This window comes from Crocuta crocuta, unplaced genomic scaffold (assembly GCF_008692635.1).
Source record: "Crocuta crocuta isolate KB4526 unplaced genomic scaffold, BGI_CrCroc_1.0 scaffold176, whole genome shotgun sequence".
NCBI classification, from domain to species: Eukaryota; Metazoa; Chordata; class Mammalia; order Carnivora; family Hyaenidae; genus Crocuta; species Crocuta crocuta.
The window spans coordinates 5,119,126-5,145,894 of record NW_027531905.1 but is presented as its reverse complement, the minus strand read 5'-3'; the positions used below and the strand labels follow the sequence as shown (position 1 = coordinate 5,145,894).

The 26,769-nt window shown below is 39.2% G+C and overlaps 1 protein-coding gene across 6 annotated transcripts in view; it reads left to right on the top strand.

The window, feature by feature from the left end:
* BMAL2 (basic helix-loop-helix ARNT like 2) overlaps positions 1–25,683 on the top strand; it is an 84,744-nt gene extending 59,061 nt beyond the window's left edge. For all 6 annotated transcript variants that reach the window (XM_077774445.1, XM_077774446.1, XM_077774444.1 and 3 more), the window contains 8 exons: positions 6,339–6,579; positions 7,016–7,122; positions 7,275–7,425; positions 8,593–8,651; positions 9,399–9,507; positions 18,746–18,824; positions 19,920–20,028; positions 21,371–25,683. In XM_077774445.1, the coding sequence (XP_077630571.1) occupies positions 6,339–6,579; positions 7,016–7,122; positions 7,275–7,425; positions 8,593–8,651; positions 9,399–9,507; positions 18,746–18,824; positions 19,920–20,028; positions 21,371–21,507 (992 nt within the window). In that variant the 3' untranslated portion in view covers positions 21,508–25,683. The remainder of the gene's footprint in view (positions 1–6,338; positions 6,580–7,015; positions 7,123–7,274; positions 7,426–8,592; positions 8,652–9,398; positions 9,508–18,745; positions 18,825–19,919; positions 20,029–21,370) is intronic.
* The last annotated feature ends 1,086 nt before the right edge of the window (positions 25,684–26,769 follow it).

Here is a 26,769-nt window from a genome sequence, read left to right as displayed (position 1 = left end):
AAAAAAATATATTTTTATATTTTATAGTTGCTTCCAAATGTTCTTTCTGGTAATAATTAGCCCATGGGATTATGTTTTAAGATCACTTCCTATTAATGAGGAAAGCTCAGAGTAAGATGTTTTCTTGTTTACCATGACGCATCAGTTACATTTAAGTTTTTAAATTATTTTTCAGACTATTTTTAGAGGAGTTTTAGGTTTACCGTGAAATGGAAAGGGAAGGACAGAGGTTTCCCATATGCCCTTACCCCCCACACATGCATAACCTCCCCCATTACCAACATCTCCCACCAAAACAGTACATTTGTTACCAAGGATGAACCTACACTGATACATCATCATCATCACAATCACCCAAAGTCCACAATTACCTCAGGGCTCACCCTTAGTGGCATACATTCTGTGGGTTTAGACAAGTATTAATGACATGTATCCGTCAATTCAGTGTCATACAGAGTAGGGACGCCTGGGTGACTCAGTTGGCTAAGCCTCTGACTCTTGATTTAGGCTCAGGTCATGATCTCAGGTTTGTGAGTTTGAGCCCCATGTCAGGCTCTGCACCGACAGTGTGGAGCCTGCTTAAGATTCTCTCTTCTCTCTCTATCCCTCTCCAGCTCACTCTCTCTTTTCCTCAAAATAAATAAACTCTTTTTAAAAAGGTTAAAAAAATAATATACAGAGTAGTCTCACTGCACTAAAATCCCCTGTGTTCTGCCTCTTCGTCTCCTCCTGCCCCCTGCCCCCACCCCTGACAACCAGTGATCTCTTGTCTCCATGTGTTAGTTACACTTAAATTTTTTTTTTAATTTTATTTATTTATTTTTAGAGAGAGAAAACACAAGCAGGGGAGAGGGCGAGAATCCCAAGCAGGCTTCTTGCTATTATTAGTGCAGAGCCCAGTGCAGGGCTCAATCCTATAAACCGTGAAATCATGACCTGAACCAAAATCAAGAGTCAGAAGCGTAACCAACTGAGCCACACGGGTGACTCTCGTTATACTTAAATTTAAAAGAGACTAGGAAGTAGCCTTTTTATGGTAATTTTTGAAACTGAAGATGTATGGAAAAGCCATTTCTCACGATGGACTATGACTCACTCTACTGAGGTTTCATTATAATGTGCTCTGATTTTGTGTGTTTGAGATTTTCCATAATGAAAAGTTTTTTTAATAAGATTGACATTAAAAGCACTATTTCTGCCTGATTCTAACATAAATGTTACAGATTTAAACTTTGAAAGAGTGTGTAAGGGGCGCCTGGGTGGCTCAGTCGGTTAGGCATCCAACTTTGGCTCAGGTCATGATCTCACAGTTCGTGGGTTCGAGCCCCGAGTCAGGCTCTGTGCTGACAGCCAGCTCAGGGCCTGGAGCCTGCTTCAGATCTGTGTCTCCCTCTCTCTCTCTCTCTGACCCTCCCCAGTTCACACTGTCTCTCTGTCTCTCTCTCTGTCTCTGAATAAAACATTAAAAAAAAGAAAAAAAGTGTGGAAGACAGGGATACTCCTGTATCTCTGCCTGTGAAATCAAGGGCGGCTGCAGGATGGATGACTACCGCCAAATATCTCGAGTGTTTCTTCAACTTATCTTAATAAGATTGTCAGTAAAACAGCAGTACACGCAGAATCCCATCGGCCCCTCGTGCAGGTGTGTCAGATGCCGTCAGTACCCCCATGACCTGTCCTGTTACACCGGCCACTTCAAGGGCATGCCACCTTGCTTCCCACGCCCAACCTCTGTCACACTCTGCTAGACCTTCTCTCTTCTTTAGAGACGGTCCGCCTACATTAGCTGGGGGCAGACCTCAGGTGCTAGGGAGTNAAAGTCGGACGCTTAACCGACTAAGCCACCCAGGCGCCCCCTTCTCTCTTCTTTAGAGACGTTCTGCCTACATTAGCTGGGGGCAGACCTCAGGTGCTAGGGAGGATGCTGCCTGTGAGCATCCGTCATCCACTGCCTAAAGGGAGCTGATGGATAAACTTCTAGCTCTCTTTTCCTTCAGATTACTTAGTTCTGAGGCTCTTGTTCTCCATTTTTATGTAGAACATGATAGAACGTTGGTTTTCCAAAGTGGCAACTTGCTGGAGAACGCATTCTTTATGAGCTTCCTCCTCTCGCCTGTCTCCTCCTACTTTCCCACCAGTGTTTCTGGGGTCACCTTTCAAATATGCTGCTTGTATCTGAATCCTTGTCTCAGGCTCTGCTTCTGTGAGAACTCAACCTAAGGCAGCAAGATATCAAGTTGAGAGACCTAGCCCTCAATCTGAAGAAAAATTTCACGAAAGATTTTGAAAAGGTGTCCTATAAATGAAGACAGTGTTTGGGTTGATATAAAATTTCCGCCCTCTTCAAAAATCATGGAGTAGGTTATACTTGAATCTACTCTATGGAGCTGATGTGAATAGTTTTGTAAGGATTGGGACCCATGACCCCAATATTTAGGTACAAATCTAAAGAATTCTTGCAATAAGGTTTTTTATGAGATTAAAGACCTTAGACAATTGATTGAATGGATTACAGTGGATGGAATTACATAATCCCAACTGACAATGTGTCAACAAATAAATATTCACAGTGAGGATTGTGAGATTAAGCTGGAAATTTGGATGGCAACCCTGTTGTTAGAGAAGAATCAAAGTAAAATGCTAGGTTCTGTGTGGTGAGATTTCACATGAATGTGACACTTTTTTAAATCCACATTTTTAATTGAATATTTTTAGTCGAATAGAATATTTTTAGTCAGTATCATGTGTAAATTTGCAAGCTAGTGTCATCAGAAATGCCAAACGCAGTGTATATACGCTTTTTTACTTTTGATTGCTATCTGGTTTTAATATTAGTAAAAATTGTTTTTACCACTTATCATAGTTTTAATTCCTTTATGCTATCTTGGATGTTGTAATGAAAGAACTTGGTAGGACTCTAGGCTTCTCATTTAACCACTTGGGTTAATTATGGTGCCAACAAATGGAATGGGGAGTAAGTGATAAAGATGTGGTTTGGCTGCACAATAGTCCAGTGTGCGTGTGTGTGTGTGTGTGTGTGTCTATCTCACTTCTTCCTTATCCATTTATCAATTGATGGACACTTAGGTTGCTTCCATATCTTGGCTATTGTAAATAATGCTGCAGTGGACATGGGGGCACATATATTCTTTCAAATAAGTATTTTTGTTTTCATTAAATAGTGGAATTATTAGATATAATGATGTTTCTGTTTTTAAGTTTTCAAAAAACTACTGTTTTCTACAGTGGCTGTACCAATTTGCATTCCCACTGACCGTGTATGAGGAGATTCCTTTTTCTCCACATCCTCGCCAACACTGGTTATTTCTTATGTTTTTGATTCTAGCTATTCTGACAGATGTGGGGTGGTATCTCATTGTGCTTTTTTAATTTTTTAAATGTTTTTAAAATTTTTTTCTGAGAGAGAGAGACAGCGTGAACAGGGGAGGGTCAGAGAGAGAGGGAGACACAGAATCTGAAGCAGGCCACAGGCTCTGAGCTAGCTGCAGCACAGAGCCCGATGCGGGGCTTGAACCCACGAACCGTGAGATCATCACCTGAGCCGAAGTCGGACGCTCAACCGACTGAGCCACCCAGGTGCACCTCACTGTGCTTTCGATTTGCATTTCCCTGATGATTAGATGCTGAGCATCTTTCCATGTGTCTGTTGGCCCTCTGTATGTCTTCTTTGGAAAACTATTTAGGTTTTTTGCCCATATTTAAATTGGGTTTGCTGGTGTATGTGTGTGTTCAGTTGTGTAAATTCTTTACATATTTTGGATGTTAACTCATTTTTGGATATATCTTTTGCAAATATCTTCTCCAATTCAGTAGGTTGTTTTTCTGTTATACTAATGGTTTCTTTCACTATGTAAAACCTTTTTAGTTTGGTGTAGTCCCAATAGTTTATTTTTGCTTTTATTTCCATGGAATATTACATAGCCATGAAAAAGGATGAGATTGTGCTGTTTGAGACAACACGGATGGACCTAGAGGGTATTATGCTAAGTGAAATAAGTCACACTGAGAACAACTAATACCATATGATTTCACTCATATGGAATCTAAAATTTAAGAAAAAAAAAAGAACAAAAAGCAGAATTAGACCTGTAAACACAACTGATGGTTGCCACAGAGGGGAGGGTTGAGTTTATCAGACAAAATGAATGAAAGGGAGTGGAAAATAGTGGCTTCCAGTTATGGAATGAATAGGTCATGGGAATAAAAGGCACAGTATAAGAAACATAGTCAATGATCTTGTAATAACATTGTATAGTGACAGATGGTAGCTACACTTGTGAGCATAGCATAATGTTTAAATCTGCGGAATCACTGTGTTGTACACCTCAAACTAAAATTAAAAAAAATATCTTGCTTGAGAATAGAAGATATATAATTTAAGGCATCTGTGGGCCATGGAGGAGGTGATGGCTGATAGGTGATGCGTACAATGTTCTATACATAGTTTACAAGAGCTAAGCCTGTATGTTCCCTGCTTTATTGTGAAACACTCCCCCCTCACAGACCATGCCTTCAACCACATCTGACACTCTGCTCTGGGTTTTCACACTGGCCATTCCTCTGACCAAAACACCTTTTTGTATTCTGCCCCCTCCATCACCCAGACAACTCATGTTCGAACACCTTCCAAGATAGAGCACCCACAGCGCCACCCTTTTCTGCTGTGACTTCGGCATTAACCTCAGTTCCTTGAGACAATGGCACTAATATAGAAGCACCTCACAGGGCTACTGAAAAGGTTAATTATACATCGAAAGCACTTAAAACAGCATGGCACATACAGTGTTCCCCAAGTCTGTGCTATTCCTGTTAGTTGCTGTCTTACAAGAAAGCCCACATCATCTTTTGGTAAACATTATTTTTTTTTAAGATTTGTTGTAGTAACAGTCTTATCAAATAGTGCTGATTTAAAACAATGAGTGTTCTGGTCTTTTCTAAATCTTATCACAAACAACTGTTTTAAATAATTTTTACCGGGCTTCCCTGCCACCCAGCCTCCTTTTTAACCTGTAGGTCAGGGTTTTTGTGTGAGTTGCCATGCTCTGTATACTGCCTGTCTTTTATGCCTGTGTCGTATCTCATTGTTTTAAGAAATTCCTGATATTTGATGGGCACGTGGGTGGCTCAGTTGGTTAAGCTTCAGACTTTGGCTCAGGTCATGATCTCGTGGTTTATAAGTTCCAGCCCTGCACTGGGCTCTGCACTAACAGCCCAGAGTCTGTTTCAGATTCTCTGTCTTCCTGTCTTTCTCTGCCCCTCTCCTGCGCGAGTGCACATGCTCACTTGCTCTCTCGCTCTCTCTCAAAAACAAGCATTTAAGAGTCGCCTGGGTGGCTCAGTCAGTTAGGCGTCCAACTTCAGGCTCAGGCAATGGTCTCATGGTTTGCAGGTTCAAGTCCTATGTCAGGCTCTGTGCTGACAGCTCATATTCATACTCATATTTGAGTATATGGATTATTTCCAACTATTTTTTATGCTTTTTATTTATTTTTGAGAGACAGAGAGAGACAGAGTGTGAGTGAAGGAAGGGCAGAGAGAGGGAGACACAGAACCTGAAGCAGGCTCCAGGCTCTTAGCTGTCAGCACAGAGCTCTGTGCAGGACTCGAACCCACAAACCATGAAATCATGACCTGAGCTGAAGTCGGCCTGACTGAGCCACCCAGGTACCCCCTCCAATTCTTTATTACTTTGACTGAGTCTGTTTAACAAGCCTTTTCCTATGAGTTAGTTGTTTGAGAATTTTCTGAGAAGTAACATTTAAATCAAATTCTGTTTTTATACGTTTTGTGAATTTCTCCAAATGTTCTCTAAATATTTTTTGTAATCTATTATAACCATAGATATCTATCACTCAGTATAAGTGCTAACATAAGAAATTTAAGAGTGTATGCATAATTAACTGTCCTTTATAAGTTTTTGAATATGAATTATACCAAAAAGTTAGTAAAGCTAAAAATAGTACCTTTGTGGCTAAGAGCAAGAGAACTTCAAGTTTAACTTTTTCTAACAGATATGAATTGCTGTATTTAAAAAACTAACTTGGAATGTTACTTAGCTATAGGCCTATTTTGACCTAAATTAAAGCAATCCTTTAACTTTTTTTGTAGTATGTTTAGTTTATGAGAAAAATAACCCTTTAATAATAAGGTTATTAAATGTAATTGATGATTTCTTTTCAATGTAATACCTTTTCCCTTTCATATTTTAGCATCAAGAATATTTTATAGCACAATTATAACTATAAATGTCAAAGAAATTTAAGAGTTTATTCATAATAATGTGAATATTCTTTTTTTTTTTTTAACTTTCGAATTAGATCATAGAAAATTTTGTACTATCCACTGCACTGGTTACTTGAGAAGCTGGCCTCCAAATATTGTTGGGATGGAAGAAGAAAAGGACAGTAAGAAAGACAGTCGTAATTTTACCTGCCTTGTTGCCATTGGAAGATTACATCCATATATTGTCCCACAGAACAGTGGAGAGATTAAAGTGAAACCAGCTGAATTTATAACCCGGTTTGCAATGAATGGGAAATTTGTCTATGTAGACCAAAGGTGACCATTTATTTATTGCCACAATGATTAGCGTTCAATGGGATACTTAAGGCTATTAAAGATGTACCTTAATAGTACTGCTGGGTTTTTAAGACTTCAGAACAGGAAATAAAGTTTAAATGAAAAGGATGTGGTTATGTCTGTAATCTTGTTCAGGACAAAAAGTAAACTTGGAATATTTCTGAGCCAGTGGTACAGAAACTGGGCATGGTCTGTGGCCACAGTTTTTTTGGTGAATGGTATAAAGAGCCTGCCCTGGATTGGGCGGGGGGGGCGTGTCCATTCTAGCCTGGGTCCAGGGCAGCCAAAGGCGGCCCGGTGATGCATATGGCTTACTTCATCCCTGTCACTTTCCTACTATTGTGACTGTGTGTGGACCTACTCTGGAAGGGAATGCATTCACCAATCTGAAGTTTATTTTCAATTTTAAAACCAGGGCAACAGCAATTTTAGGATACCTGCCTCAGGAACTTTTGGGAACTTCTTGTTACGAGTATTTTCATCACGATGACCATAGTAATTTGACCGACAAGCACAAAGCAGGTACGCATGAGTCGGGTAATTGTTTGGTACCTTTTAATTATAGCTTCAACTCATTTTTCATTCCTGTGAAATCTGAAACTTGAATTAATCCTCAAGGGATTGATTTATATTGCAGTAGACCATTATGCTGATTATTATCTTTTCTCGTTAAGTTCTACAGAGTAAGGAGAGAATCTTTACAGATTCATACAAGTTCAGAAAGAAAGATGGCTCTTTTGTAACTTTAAAAAGCCAGTGGTTTAGTTTCACAAATCCTTGGACCAAAGAACTGGAATATATTGTGTCTGTCAACAATTTAGTTTTGTAAGTAATTTTTATGTTGGTAAGGCCTTTATGTTAATTTCAACTAAGAGTCATGTCTTCTCTTGTCTTGCTAAACCATTAAAGTTGTATGATCATCTGGCTTTATTACTTGAGTACAGGGGCACCTGGGTGGCTCAGTCAGCTAAGCGTCGGACTTCAGCTCAGGTCATGATCTCACAGTTCGTGGGTTCGAGACCCGCGTTGGGCTCTGTGCTGACAGCTAGCTCAGAGCCTGGAGCCTGCTTCAGATTCTGTGTCTCCCTCTCTCTCTGACCCTCCCCTGCTCACGCTGTCTCTCTCTCTCTCTCTCTCTCTCTCAGAAATAAAAACATTAAAATATATATATAACTTGAGTACATACTTCTTGTAATTCATTCACTGTTTACTGGCATTACTTCTCAGAATTAAGCTGAAAGTTTTCCCTTTTGGAATACATTTCTTTTTGCTTGGTACAAAATGTGATAGTAAATGCACTCAAGCACTTCCTATCCTTCATGGCCTTGTCTTGACCCTCGAATAAATGATGTGGTTGTAGCTTTGAACTATACATCATTGTAAGAATTTTTTTCCCACAGATCATTTTTATAGACATCTTCTAAGCGTGGGGCACCACATGTGATTGGGTAGGNTTTTTTTTTTTACAAATAGTTTATTGTCAAATTAGTTTCCACATAACACCCAGTGCTCATCCCCACGAGTGGGCGATCAGCTAACTTAAAGGAAGAGCAAACTTTCCCTGTTTTGCTTAATAGGATAGCATCGCCCATTTTAAGTATGATTATTTTTCTGTAAGTTTTTCGTTGTAATTGCTGTAACATCAACCCACTTCTATTTCCTGATCTACTATATTTAGTTTTCTAAAAGGTCCCCAAAGCTTGGCATTCCAGCAGTATGCTGTTATTCATTCCAATAATCCTTGCCTTCTTATCATTAGTCTACAAACTAAAAGTTTGTAACTGAGAAAATGTACCTTATAGGGTAATAGGGCATTCAGCCAATGTCCTGGTACTTAGCACATAAATACTTTGATCTCTAGTCGTGACATTAATAATATGTATATATAAAACAAAAAGGTCAAGAATTGGTAGAGCCGCTACATTAAAGCTCTGTTTATTTAACAATTTCCTTCACCTAAAAAAAGTCACCTATGGTGTTTCTTCATTCTAGGGGCCATAGTGAGATTAGAGAAGCATCATTACGTCCTTGCAGCTCTCAATCATCAGAAGGTAAGCTTGGTTTTAAATGACAAAGATTTAGTATTGTTATTGTCACCATCTTTTTCTGTCTTGGAGAGGGAAAAATTTCAAGGTAATATTGCAAAGACTTCTAGGGCTAAAGTTATCCTTTTTATAAATTCTACGATACTCTGCTCACACTTCCATTAGAATCTTACGTCGTATTGCAATTAGTTGTTTGCCCAACTGGCCTGCCACTAGATCGAGTTCTTCAAGAGTAGGAATGGTATTTTATCCATTACCTCTTCCTAGCAGCTAGCATAGTTCCTTGTAGTTTGTGGCGCTCAAGACCTACCTGTTGAGCAGATTAATGAAGAGCATTAAGGGGGAGTTTTGCTTTTTCTAGTTTTTTACCCCAGGAATATTTTATTCTATTACTTGTATAAATAAAAACAGAAATATGACGGAATATTAAAAATAAAGCAGTATTGCTCTGGCCTTAGTGTAGAGATTAAAATGGGAAGGAACTACCTCTGCTCAAGGGTTACAGGTCATGATTATACCCTCAATGACGTTCTACACATTTGACTCCTATCATTCTTTGTACACATCTTAAACCATCAGGAGTTAGGTTTGTAATGGAAGCATAAATGTTTCTATCATTTTAGGATGTAGCTAGTCTATTTCTTGTAAAGACAGAAATGGGAAATATATTTGAATTGAGAGAAAAATATCAACTAAAGTTACACATGCTTTTTTAAAGTCTTCAATTGGATTTTCCCTTTCGTTATTATTTAGAATCCTCTAAACCATCTTATATTAGTGTACCTGGAATGTCAACTGGAATAGTACGTGGCGCTGGTAGTATTGGAACAGATATTGTAAATGAAGTCCTGGACTCAAAAAGGTAATGTTTTATTGCTGCAAATATCTTCGCAAGTGAAATTATTATACTTCTAAAACCAGTAATCAAAAATCAGTAAGTTTCCTACATGCAAACAGAAACTAACTCAATAACATAATGGAAGAGAAGATAATTTTTACAGTAGCAACAAAAAAGGTAGGTATTTATGGGGCATCCTGGGTGGCTCAGTCAGTTAAGTGGCTAACTTCGGCTCAGGTCACGATCTCATCGTTAAAGGGTTTGAGCCCTGTGTCAGGCTCTGTGCTGACAGCTCAGAGCCTAGAGCTTGCTTTGGATTCTGTGTCTCCCTCTTTCTCTGCCCCTCTCCTGCTTGCGCTCTGTCTTACTCTCTTTTTCAAAAATAAAAAACAAACATTAAAAAAGCTAAGTATTTAGGTATGAACTTTACAAGTGCCCAGAATTATACAAAAACAAATTTTTAATGCTACAAAGGTTCAGAAAAGATGACTTCAATAACTTTCCAGATGGAAGTTGTTTTTCAATGGGATGACTCACTGCTATAAGGATGGTAATGTTGGTTGAGCTGACCTATGAATTCAATGTGAATCCAGTCAAAACAGCATCTTGCATATGCTTTTTTGAATCCAACAAATGGGGGCGCCTTGGTGGTTCAGTCAGTTGAGCAGCCAACTTCAACTCAGGTCACGATATCATGGTTTGTGGGTTTGGGCCCCACATCGGGCTCTGTGCTGATAGCTCAGAGCCTGTACCCTGCTTCAGATTCTGTGTCTACTTCTCTCTCTGCCCCTGCCCTGCTTCATGCTCTTTCTCTCTGAAAATAAATAAAACATTTTTTAAAAATTAAAAAAAAAAGAATCCAACAAATGATACTAACCATATTAGCATACCTAGGAAAATTCTAAAAACCAAAAGTAATAAGAATGAGACCAACCGTAACATATATTAAAATATACTATAAAGCTATAGGTACTAAAACATTTCAGAACAACCCAAAAATAGATAAATAGGAAAGAATCAAGTCCAGAAATAGACTAAACACATGTGGGAATTTATTTCAAATCAGTAAATGGAAATGGATTAAATAATTAAGAGCATTATAATAATTCTATAACCATTTGGGGGGATAGGAAAGCTAAACACAAGCTTTATTCTTTATGTTAAAATAAATTTCAGATAAAGCAAAGAGTTCAAAGTAATTTTTAAAAACTATAGAAGTATTTTGGGCACTTGGGTGGCTCCTTTGGTTAAGCATCAGACTCTCGATTTTGGCTCAGATCATGATCTCACAGTTCATGAGATCGAGCCTCGTGTCAGAGCTCAGCTGTCAGTGCAGAACCTTCTTGGGATTCTCCCTTTCTCCCTCTCTTTCAGCCCTTCTCCCCCCCAAAATAAAGAAATAAACTTAAATAAAAACTATAAGAAGTATTTCAAGAACACAGATATGAATTTTTATAATCTTAGTTTAGAAACTCCTTTCTAAACGTCACAAAAAATCTAGAATTCATGAAGAAAAAAGTTAATTATATAAAAAATCAAAACAAGCACAATAACCATTCTGACAAAGATAAATAATAAATTGCAGAAAATGTGTGTTTCATGTGATAAAATGGATTTAATATCTTACTATAAAGGTTTTATANGTATACAAAAGAACATTATTAAACTTCATTTAAACTTTATATCTTTATTAACCTTTATTTATATTAAATTTTATATAGAAAATAAATAATAACGTTATTAGCCAATATTTAAGAAGAGCTTGGAGAATAAATAATAAGGAAGTTGGAGAGTAGAATAGGAAAAGTATAAATGGCCAAGAACTTTCAACAATTGTTCACCCCCACTCACAGTTAAAAATATATACAGCTGACCCTTGAACATGGGGGTTTGGAGTATCAAACATCTGCATCTGCAAACATCTGCATTTCTGACTCCTCCAAAACCTACCTGCTAATAGCCTACTGTTGACTAGAAACCTTAACAGGAATATAAATGGTCAAATAACACATATTTTGTATGTAAGATGTATACTTTCTTATAGTAAAATATGCTAGAGAAAAGAAAATATTCAGAACAATCATAAGGAAGAGATTCTGTTCCAAGGTCACGACATAAGACCCTGGACTCCCCTCTTCCACAGACACACCAAATCTACACCTATTTATTGAGCAGTTTCTCCTGAAGAAGAGCAGAGGGCTCACTGAACAGCTTCTGCACAGTTGAGGATATAGAGACCACATCAAGAACAGCAAGAGAAATAGAGCCATGGTAACAAAGGGAATCCTCACCCTTGACACTGCAGACGTCAGTGGGAAGGGATAGGACTGAAAGACTGTGAGCACATCATCTGCTGTGGGGCACACAAAAAAAGCCACGGGTTAAAAGGGCAACTAGAATATACAGGAACCAGCCTAGAGCTCTGTCAGATCGCAGGGGAGCTGCTGGAACGTTGTCCAGGTCAGAGGGGAGGATGGCCACAGTGCATATTCCCCTTCTACCTTGCGGGTGTGGATGGGAGCAGGGTCCTGGCTGGGCTAAGGTTTCAGTGAGCCCCATGCCAGCAGCCCTGCTGCACCGCCAAGGTGGTCCCGGTAGAACGCGTGCCAGAGCACACCTGGTCGGTGCTCACTACAGCCCCAGCACAGCGGACACGGGTACGAAGCAGCCCAGAATACTCTAGGCCTCAGTCACTTCAGTTCTACAGGACTTCCTAGGGCACCTCGAGTCCATAGCACCCTGGGGCCACAGACACCCTACGAGGGTGCCATCTTCACAGTGTGCCCCGGAACCCTCCGACTCCGCCCCGCCTTGTCTGCAGCCACTCTGCCAGGCTGCCTTCTCGGTGGAGAGCCCCAGGAACCCCGGCTTGAACTGCCTCTTCTCGCGGTCCTGCCAGGGCACCCTCTGTGTGGAGAGCCCTGGACACCGGCCCACGCCCACTTCGTCTCCAGCGACCCCACCAGGACAGCCCGAGCACAGAGTGCGCTGGAATCCTGCCCACGCTAGCCACAGCTCTAGCCCGTCAGCAGAAGGAGCTGACATAGTCTCCACAGAGGACAACCATACATAAGCCCATTCCTTCAAGTTTGGGAGCAGTAGCTGTTGCACCTAATTCAGAGAAGCAAAAACAGCAAGTCAAAATGAGAAGACAGAAAGATGCACCAAACAAAACAACAAGACAAAAGCCTAGGAAAGAAACTAAATGGAGATAACCAATCTATCTGATAAAGAGTTCAAAGTAATGGGCACAAAGATGTTGGATGAGAGAGAAGAGTGGATGAACTTAGTGAGAACTTCAAACTGAAAGAAAATATTAAAATAATCAGAAAGGATACAATGACTTAAATGAAAAATTTGGAGGTAATCAACAGTAGATTAGCAGATGCAGAATGGATCACTAGTTTTAAAGACAAGGTAGTGGGGAGTATCCAAGCTGAACAGCAAAAAGAAAATAGAGTTTTAAAAATGAAGACAGGTTAAGGGATCTCTTGGACAATATCAAGTGAACAAACATTTGCATCACAAGGATCCCAGAAGAAGAGAGACAGAATGGGGCAGAAAACTTATTTGAAGAAGTAGTAGCTGAAAACTTCCCTAGCCTGGGGAAGGAGACAGACATCCAGGTTAAGAAGGTAAAGAAATCCCCAAATAAGATCAACCTAAGGAAGTCCACACCATGACATGTATATTTAGTTTTTGACATCTTAAATTATTAAGAGAGGATTTGAATAGCTGCAAGAGAGAAGCAACTAGAAATGTATAAAGGAAACTCCATAAGGTTATCAGCTGATTTTTCAGCAGAAAATTTGCAGGTCAAAAAGGAGTGGTATAATATATTCAAAGTGCTAAAAGGAAAACACTACAGCTAAGAATATTCTATTCAGGGGCATCTGAGTGGCTCAGTGGGTTAACCATCTGACTCTTGATTTTGGCTCAGGTCATGATCTCATAGCTCGTGATTCAAGGCCCACATCAGGCTCTGTGCTGATAGCATAGTCTGCTTGGGATTCTCTCTCTCTGCTCCACCCCTGCTTTCTCTTTCTCTCTAAAAATAAGCATTTAAGGAAAAAGAAAAAAGAATATTGTACCCAGCAAGATTATCATTAAGAATTGAAGAGAGGGGAACCTGGATGTCTCAGTCTGTTGAGCATCCAACTTCGGCTCGAGTCATGACCTCATGGTTCATGGCCCTGCGTTGGGCTCTGTGCTGACAACTCAGAGCCTGGAGCCTGTTTCAAATTCTCTCTCTCTCTCTCTCTCTCTCTTTCTGTCTCTCTCAAAATTAAATGAACACAAAAAATTTTAAAAAAGAAAGAATTGGAGAGAGATAAAGTTTCCCAAAAACAATTTAAGGATTTCCCCATCACGAGACTGACCTTATGTGAAATGTTAAAGAGAAAATTTTAATCAGAAAAGGCTAGAAGAAAATTATGAAAGGAAAAAATTTCACTGGTTAAAAAATACACACGTTAAAGGTAGTAGGTCAACTATGCATAAAGAGCTAGTATGATGGTTAAAGAACAAAATTAAGAAAATCAATAATATTAGCAAAAATTAGTTAAGGGATACAAAAATTAAAAGGTATAAAATATGATGTCCTATTCATAAAATATGAAAGGTGGGAGTAAAAATGTAGTACTTTTAGGATGTCAAACTTAAGGGATACCTGGGTGGTTCAGTCAGTTAAGTGTCCAACTTTGGCTCAGGTCATGATCTCATGGTTCATAAGTTCAAGCCCCATATTGGGCTCTGTGCTAACAGTGCAGAACCTGCTTCAGATTCTGTCTCCCTCACTGCCCCTCCCCCACTTGCTCTCCCTCTCTCTCTCTCAAAAATAAACATTTAAAAAATTAGAATGTCAAACTAAGAGACCATCAACTTAATATAGTATACATTGAATGTTATATGTGAAACTCATAGTAACTGTAAGCCAAAAATGTATAATAAATATGCAAAAAAAAAAATTAAGAGAAAGGAATCCAAGCATAACACTACAGAAAGTCATCAAATCACAAGGAAGAGAGCAAGAAGAACAGAACAAAGAACTACAACAACCAGAAAAAAAGGTGTAAAATGGTAATAAATACATGCTTATCAATAATCACTTTAAACATAGGCATGTATGGGTGGCTCAGTTGGTTAAACATCTAACTTTGACTCAGGACATGATCTCATAGTTCATGAGTTTGAGCCCTGCATCAGACTCTTCGCTGTCAGTGCAGAGCCTGCTTTGAATCCTCTGACCCTCTCTCTCTACCCCTCCCCTGCATACTCTCTCTCTCAAAAATAAACATTTAAAAAAATAGTAATTAAATGTAAATGCTCCAAACAAAAGCTATAAGGTGAGTCAATAGATATAAGATTAGATGTATATGCTGCCTACAAGAAACTCACTTTAGAGCTAAAAACATACAAGCTGAAAGTAAAGAGATGGAAGAAGATACTCCATGCAAATGGAGGCAGAAAAAAAAAGGACCTGGCATAGCAATACTTCTATTAGACAAAATAAATTTTAAAACAAAGACCATAGCAACTGACAAAGAAGGGCATTACCTAATAATAAAGGGATCAATCCAACAAGAGAGTATAGGAATTGTAAATATATATAAACCCAACATAGGAGCACCTAAATATATAAAGAAAACATCAACAGGCATAAAGAGGGAAATTGACAGTAATACCATAGTAGTAGGGAACACTGACCCTCCACTTACATCAACGAACGAAGACAGTGACTCTAAATGACACATTAGACCAGATTGACATTAAAAAAAATATATAGAATGTCTCATTCCCAAATAGCAGAATACACATTCCTTTTATTTATTTACTTTTTAAATGCTTATTTATTTTTGAGAGAGACAGAGAGAGAGAGAGAGCGCGAGCAGAAAGAGGGGAGGAAGGGAGAGAGACAGGGAGACAGAATCTGAACCAGGCTCCAGGCTCTGAGCTGTCAGCACAGAGCCCGACATGGGGCTCAAACTCTCAAACCATGAAATCATGACCTGAGTGGAGGCCTAACCGACTAAGCCAGACAGGACCCCAGAATACACATTCCTTTTAGATGCACATGGAGGCTTCTTAAGGATAGATTATATACTAGTGCACAAAAAACTTCTCAATAAATTTAAAGAAACTAAAATCATATCAAGCATCTTTTCTGACTACAACAAAATGAAACTAGAAATCAATTATAATAACGGCAAAAACCTGGAAAAAACCTCATGGAGGCTAAACAACATGGAGGTTAAACAACATACTAAACAACCAGTGGATCAATGAAGAAATCAAAAAGGAAATAAAATAATAACTAGAAACAATAGAAAATGGAGACACAATAGTTCAAAACAGCAACAGCAGGGGGCGCCTGGGTGGCTCAGTCGGTTAAGCGTCCGACTTTCGCTTAGGTCATGATCTCGCGGTTCGTGGGTTCGAGCCCCGCGTCGGGCTCTGTGCTGACTGCCAGCTCAGAGCCTGGAGCCTGTTTCAGATTCTGGGTCTCCCTCTCTCTCTGACCCTTCCCTGCTCACGCTCTCTCTCTCTCTCTCTTTCTCTCTCAGAAATTAAAAAAAACAAAACATTTACATTGTTGTGCGATCACCACCGCTATCCATGTCTAGAACTTCTTTCACCTTCCAAAACTAAACTCCCATTAAACAGCACCTTTCCATTTCCCTCTCCCCTTGGCTTGGAAACCACCATTCTTTCTGTCTCCATGAATTCGACTACTCTGAGCAGCTCATATGAATGAATCATGTAATACTTGTCCTTTTGTGAATGGTTTATTTCACTTAGCATAATGCCTTCAAGGCTTAACCAGGTTGCAGCAGGTGTCAGAACTTCCTTGTAAGACTGAATAATATTTCACTGTATGTATATGCCACACTTTCTTTATGCATTAGTCTTCAGTGGATCCCTGTGTTGCTTCCACCTTGTGGCTATTGTGAATGTGGGTATACAAGTATCTATTCTAGTCTCAGCTTTCAGTTCTTTGGCACATATACCCAGAAACAGAATTGCTGAATCATATAGGAATTATATTTTTAATTTTTTGAGGAACCACCATTCTGTTCATAGTAGTTATGCTATTGTACATTCCCACCAGCAGTGCACAAGTTTTCTAGTTTCTCCACATCCTGGCCAATACTTGCTATCTTCTGTATGTTTAGAATAGTTCTCTTAAGGCGTGTGAGGTCGCTAATTGTGGTTTTGATTTATATTTCCCTAATGATTAGTGATTTTGAACATCTTTTCGTGTGCTTATTGGCCACTTGTAGATCTTCTTTGGAAAATTACCTATTCAGGTCCTTTTTTACAAAATTTTTTTAATCTTTTATTTCTGAGAGAGAGAGAGAGAGAACATGAGAAGCAGAGGGTCAGAGAGAGAGGGAGACACAGAATCTGAAACAGGCTCCAGGCTCTGAGCTGTCGGCACAGATCCCGACACGGGGCTCAAACCCACGAACTGCAAGATCATGACCTGAGCCGAAGCCGGACACTTAACCGACTGAGCCCCCCAGGCGCCCCACCTATTCAGGTCCTTCGCCCATTTTTCATTGGGCTGTTTGTTGTTGAGTTCTTTATGTATTCTAGATATTAACCCCTTATCAGATACATGGTTGGTAAATATTTTCCCCCTCTCCATGGGTTGCCTTTTCACTCTGTTCTAGTGTCCTTTGATAAACAAGATTTTTTTGAGAGACAGAGACAGAGCATGAGCAGGGGAAGGGCAGAGAGAGGAGGCACAGAATCCGAAGCAGGGTCCAGAGAGAGGAGGCACAGAATCCGAAGCAGGGTCCAGTCTCTGAGCTAGCTGTCAGCACAGAGCCCGACATGGGGCTCGAACTCATGAACCGTGAGATCACGACCTGAGCCAAAGTCGGCCGCTTAACCGAGCCACCCAGGCGCCCCCAAAATTTTTAAATTTTGATATAGTCTAGTTTTGTTGTGGTGCTTTGATACCATCTAAGAAATGATCGCCAAATCCAATTTCATAAAGCTTTTCCAGTTTTCTGCTAAGCGTTTTATCATTTTAGGTCTTACGTTTAGGTGTCGGTCCATTTTGAGTTAATTTTGTATATGTATAGGGTAGAGTCCAACTTTCTTCTTCATGTGGACATCCAGTTTTCCCATGTCATCTGTTGAAGATTGTCCTTTCCTCCATTGAATGGTCTTGACAGCTTGTTGAAAATCATTTGACCATATATGCTAGAAGGGCACTTTAGGACAAGCAGAACTTGAGCCGTACACTGAGAGCTGAATAGAATGTCTAGGAAGCAGTGAGGAGGATGTTGATACATGGGGGCACCTCAGCCAGTGAATGGAGATTGGTGGGAGAAGGCATGGTGGTTTCAGCATCACAAAGAGACCAGATTGTGAGAGAAGTTGGGGTGCTGAGCAGTGGGGGGTTTTAACCAAGGTGAGGTCAAGTGGTGGATACACTTAAATAGCAGGTGACTAATATGAAGCAGTAGTTTAGGTTAATGTGGTAATGAGGTGCATGGGGGTTGGGTGCACCTTTAAACCAAGGCTAATTGAGCAGGTGATGGTTTTAAACAACGAACCAAAGAATGAGAAGCCAGGGAAGCTATTTACAGGGACTGTCCTATGAAAAATCCAAGACAGGTTATCGATTTTTTTCATTTGTTTCATAACTAATTCACTTCATTCCAGTTTTAATTTCTTCCTCTATAATTTCTTGTCAACTAGTTTTTTGAGAATACATAAAGACACAGTAATGTTAATGCCATTATGAATTTCACATAATTGAGCACTTAATTTTATAGGATACTGTCAAAGTTTTGAAGAGACTGATATTCTCTTAAGAGATTTATGATTAAAGCATATGATTTTATGTTGTTTTATTTTTCATTGATTTTTGTACCTGGGGATAACTTATTATAGTAAAAATGTGACCATTTTTCACTTAAAAAGGTTGCAGGATGTGAGGAAATCTTTGACTCTCAGTTCTGCTGTTTATAAGGAACTGACAAGGAATGAATTCTCGATGTGAATGCCTATTTTGAACTGTGTTGCTATTCTAACTTTGCCAGATGCTATGTAAGACAGGCAACATGATTTACCTAAGAGCTCTTACCTCAGAGTTTTAGGTTTCTATTTACCACAGGGTGTTTTTTAGTTGTCTGTAGTAAAACGTATGGCACTCAACAAGTTAGTCTAATTGTAAAAACTTTCGTGATATTCAGTCTCCTGGTTTTCACTGTATTTTTATCAGTTGATTATGTGTCACTTTGTAAAGGTTACAGTCTCCTACCTCCCTTGAGGACTCAAGGCCAGCAGATTTCATGAAAGATTCTCACGCTATAAACTCCAGGAAAGTAAGTATGATAAGCGTTAATATTCATGAAATAAGTGGATGAAATTTGTTTTCTTAATTATTTCTTCTTAGAAAAGATACTATCCTGTAAAAATAAACTACACAGATTTTAAGAGGCAGCATAGAATAGTGGTTGACAGCAAGGTTGCTGGACATGTACTATCTGTATCCAAGTTGTGACTCAGACACTTATTGCTGGGCAACCACAGGCTTGCTGTTTAAACTCCGGGCCTCAATTTCCTCATCTGTTAAGTAACAAGAAAATGATCGATGTAAAACTCAAGACAGTGGTTACTTTAGCAGAGGAGAAAAGGAGATGTGATCAGAGGGCAATTTCCAGGCTGATTAAGTTGTCAGGGATGTTATATTGGTTAATGACGTATGTTGATGAGCTAACTTAAATATTGAATTGTGGGATACCTGGGTGGCTCAGTCGGTTAAGTGTCTGACTTCGGCTCAGGTCATGATCTCATGGTTCATGAGTTCGAGCCCCATGTCGGGCTCTGTGCTGACAGCTCAGAGCCTGGAGTCTGCTTCAGATTTTGTGTCTTCCTCTCTCTGCTCACTCACTCTCTCTCCCCGAAAAAGTAAATAAACATTTTAAAAAAGACATTCAATTGTTTGGGTTGTGACTATGCAACAATATCATAACTTGTTGGTAAAAGCCTCGAGTTTAATCCATTTCCCACTCCAAAGCACCATTTCCCATTGTAATTTCACGTGAGATATAGTTTTGTGATCATTTTCTTTAAAAAAATAGCTTTTCCTTCTTAATCCAAAACTTGTCCTTATAGTATGTACATTCAGTTATGGTTATGAGGAATGTGGACTTTGGAGTCAAGTGGATGGGTTAGAATAATGGCGGCAACACTTCACGTAAGCTTTAGCCCTCAGACTCCTGACCTCACTCACAACGTTGGAGGCATGAAAGGAGAGGGTGCCTGTGGAGGCCTGGCACACCGTGCTCAGCAACTGCAGGCTGTCACACTGATGGTGGCGGCGGTGGCACTGCCAGCAAGCCCACATCTGACTGTTGCTAAGAGGTCTTTATTTCATCCAAGTAGGAACCTTACTGTTGATTATCCTGTCTTTGCAGATGTCAAATAAGGAGTTGATTCCACGAAATGCTTCTGAAATAGGGGACCCAGAGGCTACACGGCAAAACCAGAGTGCCGTTCCTCCCCACAGTCACGAGCCACTTCTCGGTAGGTTTTCTTTGGCACCTGCCTACCATCTTAGTTTTCCTAACATTTTCTTAATCATTATATTTGCAGACCTAGGAGACTTCTAGAGAAGCAAATAGTTAAAACTAAGATTTTAAAACTAAGATTTGTCCATTCAAAATCCTAAATACAAGGAATCATACTCCTGACTTTAAGGTGTATGCTACCTAATGCACCTGTCATTGCAAATTCAGTTATCAACTGAATCAGTTATGGCCATCACTAACACAAACAATTTAAGTAAAGCTAAGATACTTTTTTCTAGGAGGGAAATGTCCATTGCCAAGAATCAGAACTTTTAAATGATAACAGTCACAAAGTGTTTAAGATGTAATTATTCATTTTCACTATGTTTATGCAGACTCAAGTCAAGTATGCAGTTTTATACCATACATAGCTAACACTGATCTATTAAAAATGTATGTTAAAGGGAATCAAAGAACTTGAAAGAAACTGGACTTCAGCTTCACACAGAGCCACATATTAACCATCGCAAATTCTGTTATACTTTGAAAGATTTCTAGAAAATTTTGGCTAATCTGTAGCTGTGTGTTAACCTATAATTTCTAGAACTTTTTCTTTATATCTATCTTAAAACTCACTTCTGTGGTTTCTTATTTCCTTTTTCAATAAAAAATCTGGGCATTTCCCCTTTTATAATATTTTTAGATTTTCAGAAGAAGATGATGCTTTTGTATCCATCTTCTCATTCCGATCAAATGGATACTGTATTTTTCACAAGGCAGATGAAGGTTAAATCTATCCTTCCAGGCTCTATACAGACACATACATAAACGCTGTCCTCTAGCTTCAAACTGTCTTTTACCACCATCATTTTCCATTAGAAAACTCAGACTGGCTCACTTACGTGCATCAAGTGAATTATGTGCGATCTCTGTGACAGCACATTGTTACAAAAATAGGCGACCCATTTAAAAATATATCTGCCTTCTGCAATTTAAGACATAGGCTTTGCCTTCAAAATTACATTGTATTGTATTCTTGCCTTTTTCTTTTTTTAGTTTTCTTAAAGTTTTTAATTCAAGTTAGTTAACATACAGTGGTTAGTTTCGGGTGTATAGTATAGTGACTCAGTACTTCCATGCAACACACAGTGCTCGTCACAACAAGTGCCGTCCTTAATCCCCATCACCTATTTCACCCATCCCCTTTCCCTCTTCCCCTCAGGTAACCATTAATTTGTTCTCTATAGTTAAGACTCTGTTCTTTGATTTATCTCTTTTTGCTTGCTTTGTCATTTTTAATGATACTCATCTTTTAACCTCCAAATGTACTTACATGAGCCTATATTTTAATTTGATAGGCGAAGGTGCCCAGCTGGATTTTGATGCCCTGTGTGACAATGACGACACAGCCATGGCTGCCTTCATGAATTACTTTGAAGCAGAGGGGGGCCTAGGAGACCCTGGGGACTTTAGTGATATCCACTGGACACTCTAGCATTTGATTTTTTAACTCGAAAAATGAGGAATGTGATAAAGCATTTCATTTACAAAAAAAACCACAACTGTATAATCTTCTCCTCTGTGTTGATACTGTTCTTATCTTTTCTTCCTATTTTATAGGTTTGCCCCTTTCTACCGATTTTTATAGATTTGCCCCTTTCGCAGCAGTGTGGGGAAACGTGAGTTTCATTCTTCACAAAGAATGACTCCGTGTTTCCCACAGATCCCTAGGCTCGGTGAAATGGCCTAAAACCCACTCGTTGCTGTATTTTCGCTAAAATATTTCTAACCAAGAATATCACATACATCTTGTTTTGATTTTGTTTTTATTTTCTCAAGCAATTTTTAAGTTTGGGGAATTTAATATGTTTTGTCTAAGATTCATTTATAATTGATTTATAGTAGCGGATTTATGGAAATTGGAACATCTCCATTTCTTGTATATTTCCTTAGTTGAGAATAGGGCTTAAACATTTTAAGAAAACTGATCACTTGAACATTTAAGAGATGATATAATTGGTAGTCATACTTGTAATGAATATGGTATTCGGTCATTGTAGACTTGGGTACAGGATAGTTATGCTTACTTAGTTAAGCGCTTGAGATAGACATTAACTGAGATGATTTATTTAAAACTCAGGGGGGGGGAAAAGCTGGGAGGGTTTCGACTTTGCCTACAGAAGACCTTAAACCTAGATCTTGGTAATTAACCTTTGCATGTAAGAATTACTGTTAATATAACCAGTTAAGATTTTCATTACATATAAAACCAGTTTTTGATGCACAGAAGGTGCTTAGTGAAGGATTAGCCATGAAGGGAAAAACAAGCCCAAGCAGGATAAATGTCTTGTGTCAAGTTGCAATTAAATGCATATTTTTGAAATGTGTAATGTGTATAAACCAGTTTCTTTACACACATTTGGGAAAGCATTGGTGTCGTTGGTTATGTGATCAGTTAACTGACCCAGGAACTAGTTGTGGCCATCCAGATTAGGCTATTACAGTTACTGCTGCCTGGAGCCAAAGGTAGTTATATAAATGCTCAGTATAATTTTGAAACTATGAGGCAATGAGAAAGAATTTAAAATCCAATTTTCTAGCTGTGATCACAAATTTGGAGATTTTTTGCACTAGTAACTGAGAGGTGGCTTAAACTAAGTCCAAGAAGAGTATTTAAGATAATATTATGTATATCTACCTTTTTGAAGATCATACGTTCGTCAAACCTTATGTTTTGATTGCTCTTTCTAGTGTACCAAGTGTGTTTCCATATATTTTCTTTGGTGCCGCACAAATTAAAGTTAGGTAGGCCAGGAAGCTAATGGAGAAGCCTGGGGCTGATGTAGGGGAGCCAATGCCGTTCTCTTCCTCTAGGTGGTGCTATACCTTCCAGCAGATCTCCCTCAGAGCCTCGCCCCAAAACAAAGCATTATTTTGACCTTGCATATTTTTTAGGCTGTATGTAATAGATTAGAACTTTTGTCAGTCATGTTAATGGCAAAAACACCAACAGGCAAAAGGCCAAAGCACATGTTCCCTCCAAGCGGGACAGCTGCAGCTGCTACATGGGCAAGGGTGTATCTCCGTGTCCTGCAGTGGATAGAGTGTTCCAGCAATACTGGAAGGTCAGCCCCACTCCTGGTTCTGGAACTTGAGAGACACTCAGGTGTAGAATAAGCCAAAGAAACCCTACGAGATGAGGTAGATCGGTTTGCAGCAGCCGAAGCATGATGGTCACATCTGAAGAAGCAGGAATGAGCTGCTGTTCTCTAAGTCAGAAGTCTTACCAACATAACATTTTAGGGGGCTGACCCATTGCCAGTTGGGCCTCACCTCCAGAGCTGAACTCAGCCACTGACAGCAAGATGGGTCACTGTGGCTGGATGGCCTTGAAGGTGGAGAGGCTTTATGATGCACGGATCTGGGAGGCAGAGTTTCTAGAGGCAGGCCATTGCTGCCTGGCACAGTAGCAGTCTTTTCTCTTTGCAAGATGAAGGGTTATTCCATAGAACAGTGGGCAGATAGCCAATTGAATGCCTGACTCCTTTAATAACCAACTCTAGTGTCTTTCTGTAAGTCTTGTTCTGGATCCAGAATCCGGTCCACACAGCATATGATAACTGTAGCTCTCCCCAAATTAGGATTTTCTCCAAAGTGTGTTGCATTTATGTTGAATTGTTGTTACGAGTGATGTTTTTATGGTTTGCCCTATAACTACTTTTTTCTTCCATGCATTAATTTCTTGCATTTCCTGTAATTTCGAACATCTGTATGTTGAATGAAATCATACAAAGAATACTCTGATTTTTTTTTTTTAAGAATTACCTACAATAATGGAGTGGAGTGGGACAAGAGCCTAGAACTGAAGAGCCTTCTCACAGCCTAAATTAAGCTGTGTGACCTCACATAAGCCATTTAAATACTCTGTACCTTAGACTCCTCATCTGTAGCAAGAGGCTTGATCTCTAAGTTTACTTCCAGTTCTGATTCTGTGATTCTAATCCAGAGGACTTGAGCATTAGGGTCAGATTCTAGAACCATGCAATCCAGTATGATAGATACAGGCCATGTTGTGGCTATTGAACACTTGAAATGTAGCTACTGCAAATTGAGATAGGCTGTAAATGTCAAAATGCATACCAGACTTCATGCACTTAGTATAGAAAAGGGAATACAAAATATCACATTAACACTTTTATAATGGGGTGCCTGGCTGGCTGAGTCAGTGGAGCATGTGACTCTTGATCTTGGGGTTGAGTTCAAGCCCCACGTTGGGAGTAGGGCTTACTAAAAAAATAAAAATTTAAAAATAATATATAAAGGGGCACCTGGGTGACTCAGTCAAGTAAGCATCTGACTCTTGATTTTGGCTCAGGTCATGATCTCATGGTTTGTGACTTAGAGCTCCATGTAGGGAGCTGAGAGCACAGAGTCTGCTTGGGATTCTCTTGTATCCCTCTCTCTACCCTTCCCCTACGTAGGCTCTCTCAAAAATAAAATACAAAAAAAATCTTTTAAAAAGCAGTTTCATATTGATCACTTAGACAAATATTTTGGACATACTGAATTATATAAAACATTAACATTTTACTTTTTTAATGTAGCTACTAGAAAATTTTAAGTTACATGTATGGCCTACACTATTTCTACTGGACAGTGCTGCTCTAAAACATTTTATTAAGCGGACATTATTGAAATAAACCAAAGGTTATACCCTAACTATGATATTTACCTCTAAATGCTATTCTTTAAGGAACAACTGTTTATTGATCCTTGATTTAGTACAAGAACTGAATCTCTATCCATGCGTCAAATTTAACACTTTTTTGAAATTAGTAAACCTGAAAATGTTATCAGATATTTTATTAGATGATGATAGCCTGAAATCAAATAAAACTTGGGATGTAGTTGACACCCTATTGTAGTCACTAAATTTGGAAATCCATTGAGAAATTTAAAGACAAGAAAATAAAGTATAAAGGCTTTTGGTAAATAAGTGGGATTAAGGTCTTTCATTACAGTTTCTTAATGGGAAAGGCTATATTTATTAGTCATACTCTTTGAGGAATTCTGTAGAGTCTGGGCACAGTGAATTAAATAACCACTACCTAGTTATTGGACCATGTTTAACAGGGTCATTTCAGATCCTGCTCTAAAAGGGTATCTAAAAGGTAGGTCATTGTTTGGCTCTGGAACTGGAAATTCAGACTTGCCAAGCACCGTTATGGGCAAGGCAGGGAAGCCATAATGGAAAACTGCCAAGTGGCCACTAGGTGTCACTTTTCCATTTCTGTAGTGCTGAGTTTTCATTAATTTTTCAAGTTCCATGGGGCCTAGGAGAGGCATTTATGACTTGTGTTTAGATTAGGACTGTGTCTCTAGTGTGGGCTGTTTTATGAGAAATGCTTTTTAAGACACGCCTGGGAAGATGCATCGCATACAATATGAGAACTTTGGTTTAAGGAGCTTTCCAGATGTGGTTCCAGTAAAAGGTGACTTTAGACTTTAGTCTAACCTGGAATATGCTTTCTGAATTCATTTGAGTGTATATGATATATGTGTCACTGCTCCTACATTCCTGTGCTTAGCTTTGTCTTTTATACAATTTTTAGCTCTTTTCCAGTTTACTTGCTCTTGTCTGTATATTAGTATTTTTTTAATTTTGTGGTAATGAAAGGTGTGAAATTAAACTCTTTTTAAAATAATTACTAGTTTGAAATTTTTTTAGACCTCTTCCAAAAAAGGTATATCCGTAAGTAAAGTTTCTAAAGTGGAAACATAGGGGCACCTGGGTGGCTCAGTCAGTTGAGCATCCGACTCTTGATTTGGGCTCAGGTCATGATCCCAGGGTTGTGAGATCGAGCCCTATGTTGGACTCTGTGCTGAGCATGGAGCCTGATGGGGATGGTGTTCTCTCTCTCTCCCTCTGCCTGTCTCCCCTGTTTGTTCTCTCTCTTTCTCTCCCTCTTTCTCTTTCACACACACACACACACACACACACACAAATTAAAAAATAAATGGAAACACAGACAAGAAATCCCACTCTTCTCAAACCACTGGGCAGAGAGGTACATTGAACTACATTACTCTCTGTATATATTTGTGCATGTTCCTGAAGGTATGCTAACTGCTGTAACGACCTTCTTCCCCATAATGGCACTCAGAAGTTCCCAGCACATATTGTTCTTCTACCTGGCAATCTCCATAGAAAGAGAGCTTCTCTATTTCCTAGTAATTCACACAAAAATGTCCATTGCTTGGACCTTTGTATCAACTTGGTTCACACAGATTTTCCCGTGGTTACCAGGCTGAAATATACAGATTGGCCAGGTATTAGTTACATGCCCAAACTTGGATTTTAAAGGCACCTATGAAGGGGATGTATGTCAACAACAGCCCACTGCCTAGTGGTATAGGGCCAATGGAAAGAACGGAGACATATGCAGAAAGGACAATGGAAAACTTATAGTTTTATAGAAATCATAGTTGATGATTTCTGAGAATTGTAGGTTTAGTTATGTGAGTGTGGAGTCTTTTTTTTCGGGGGGTGGGGGAGGAGAGATTAGTGAGGAGTAGCAAGTTGTGTGATATGTTTTAACATTGGTCATTTTCTTTGTTTAACACCCAGCCGCTAGTTGCTTTGGAGAACCTGTCTATTGCGTAAGAGTGTGGTTAGGGATCTGCAGAGTTGTCTTAAGTTATTGTCCAGCTATGTGTCTCTGGCTTAGGATGTATTTTCTTAGTCCTAGTTCTTAAG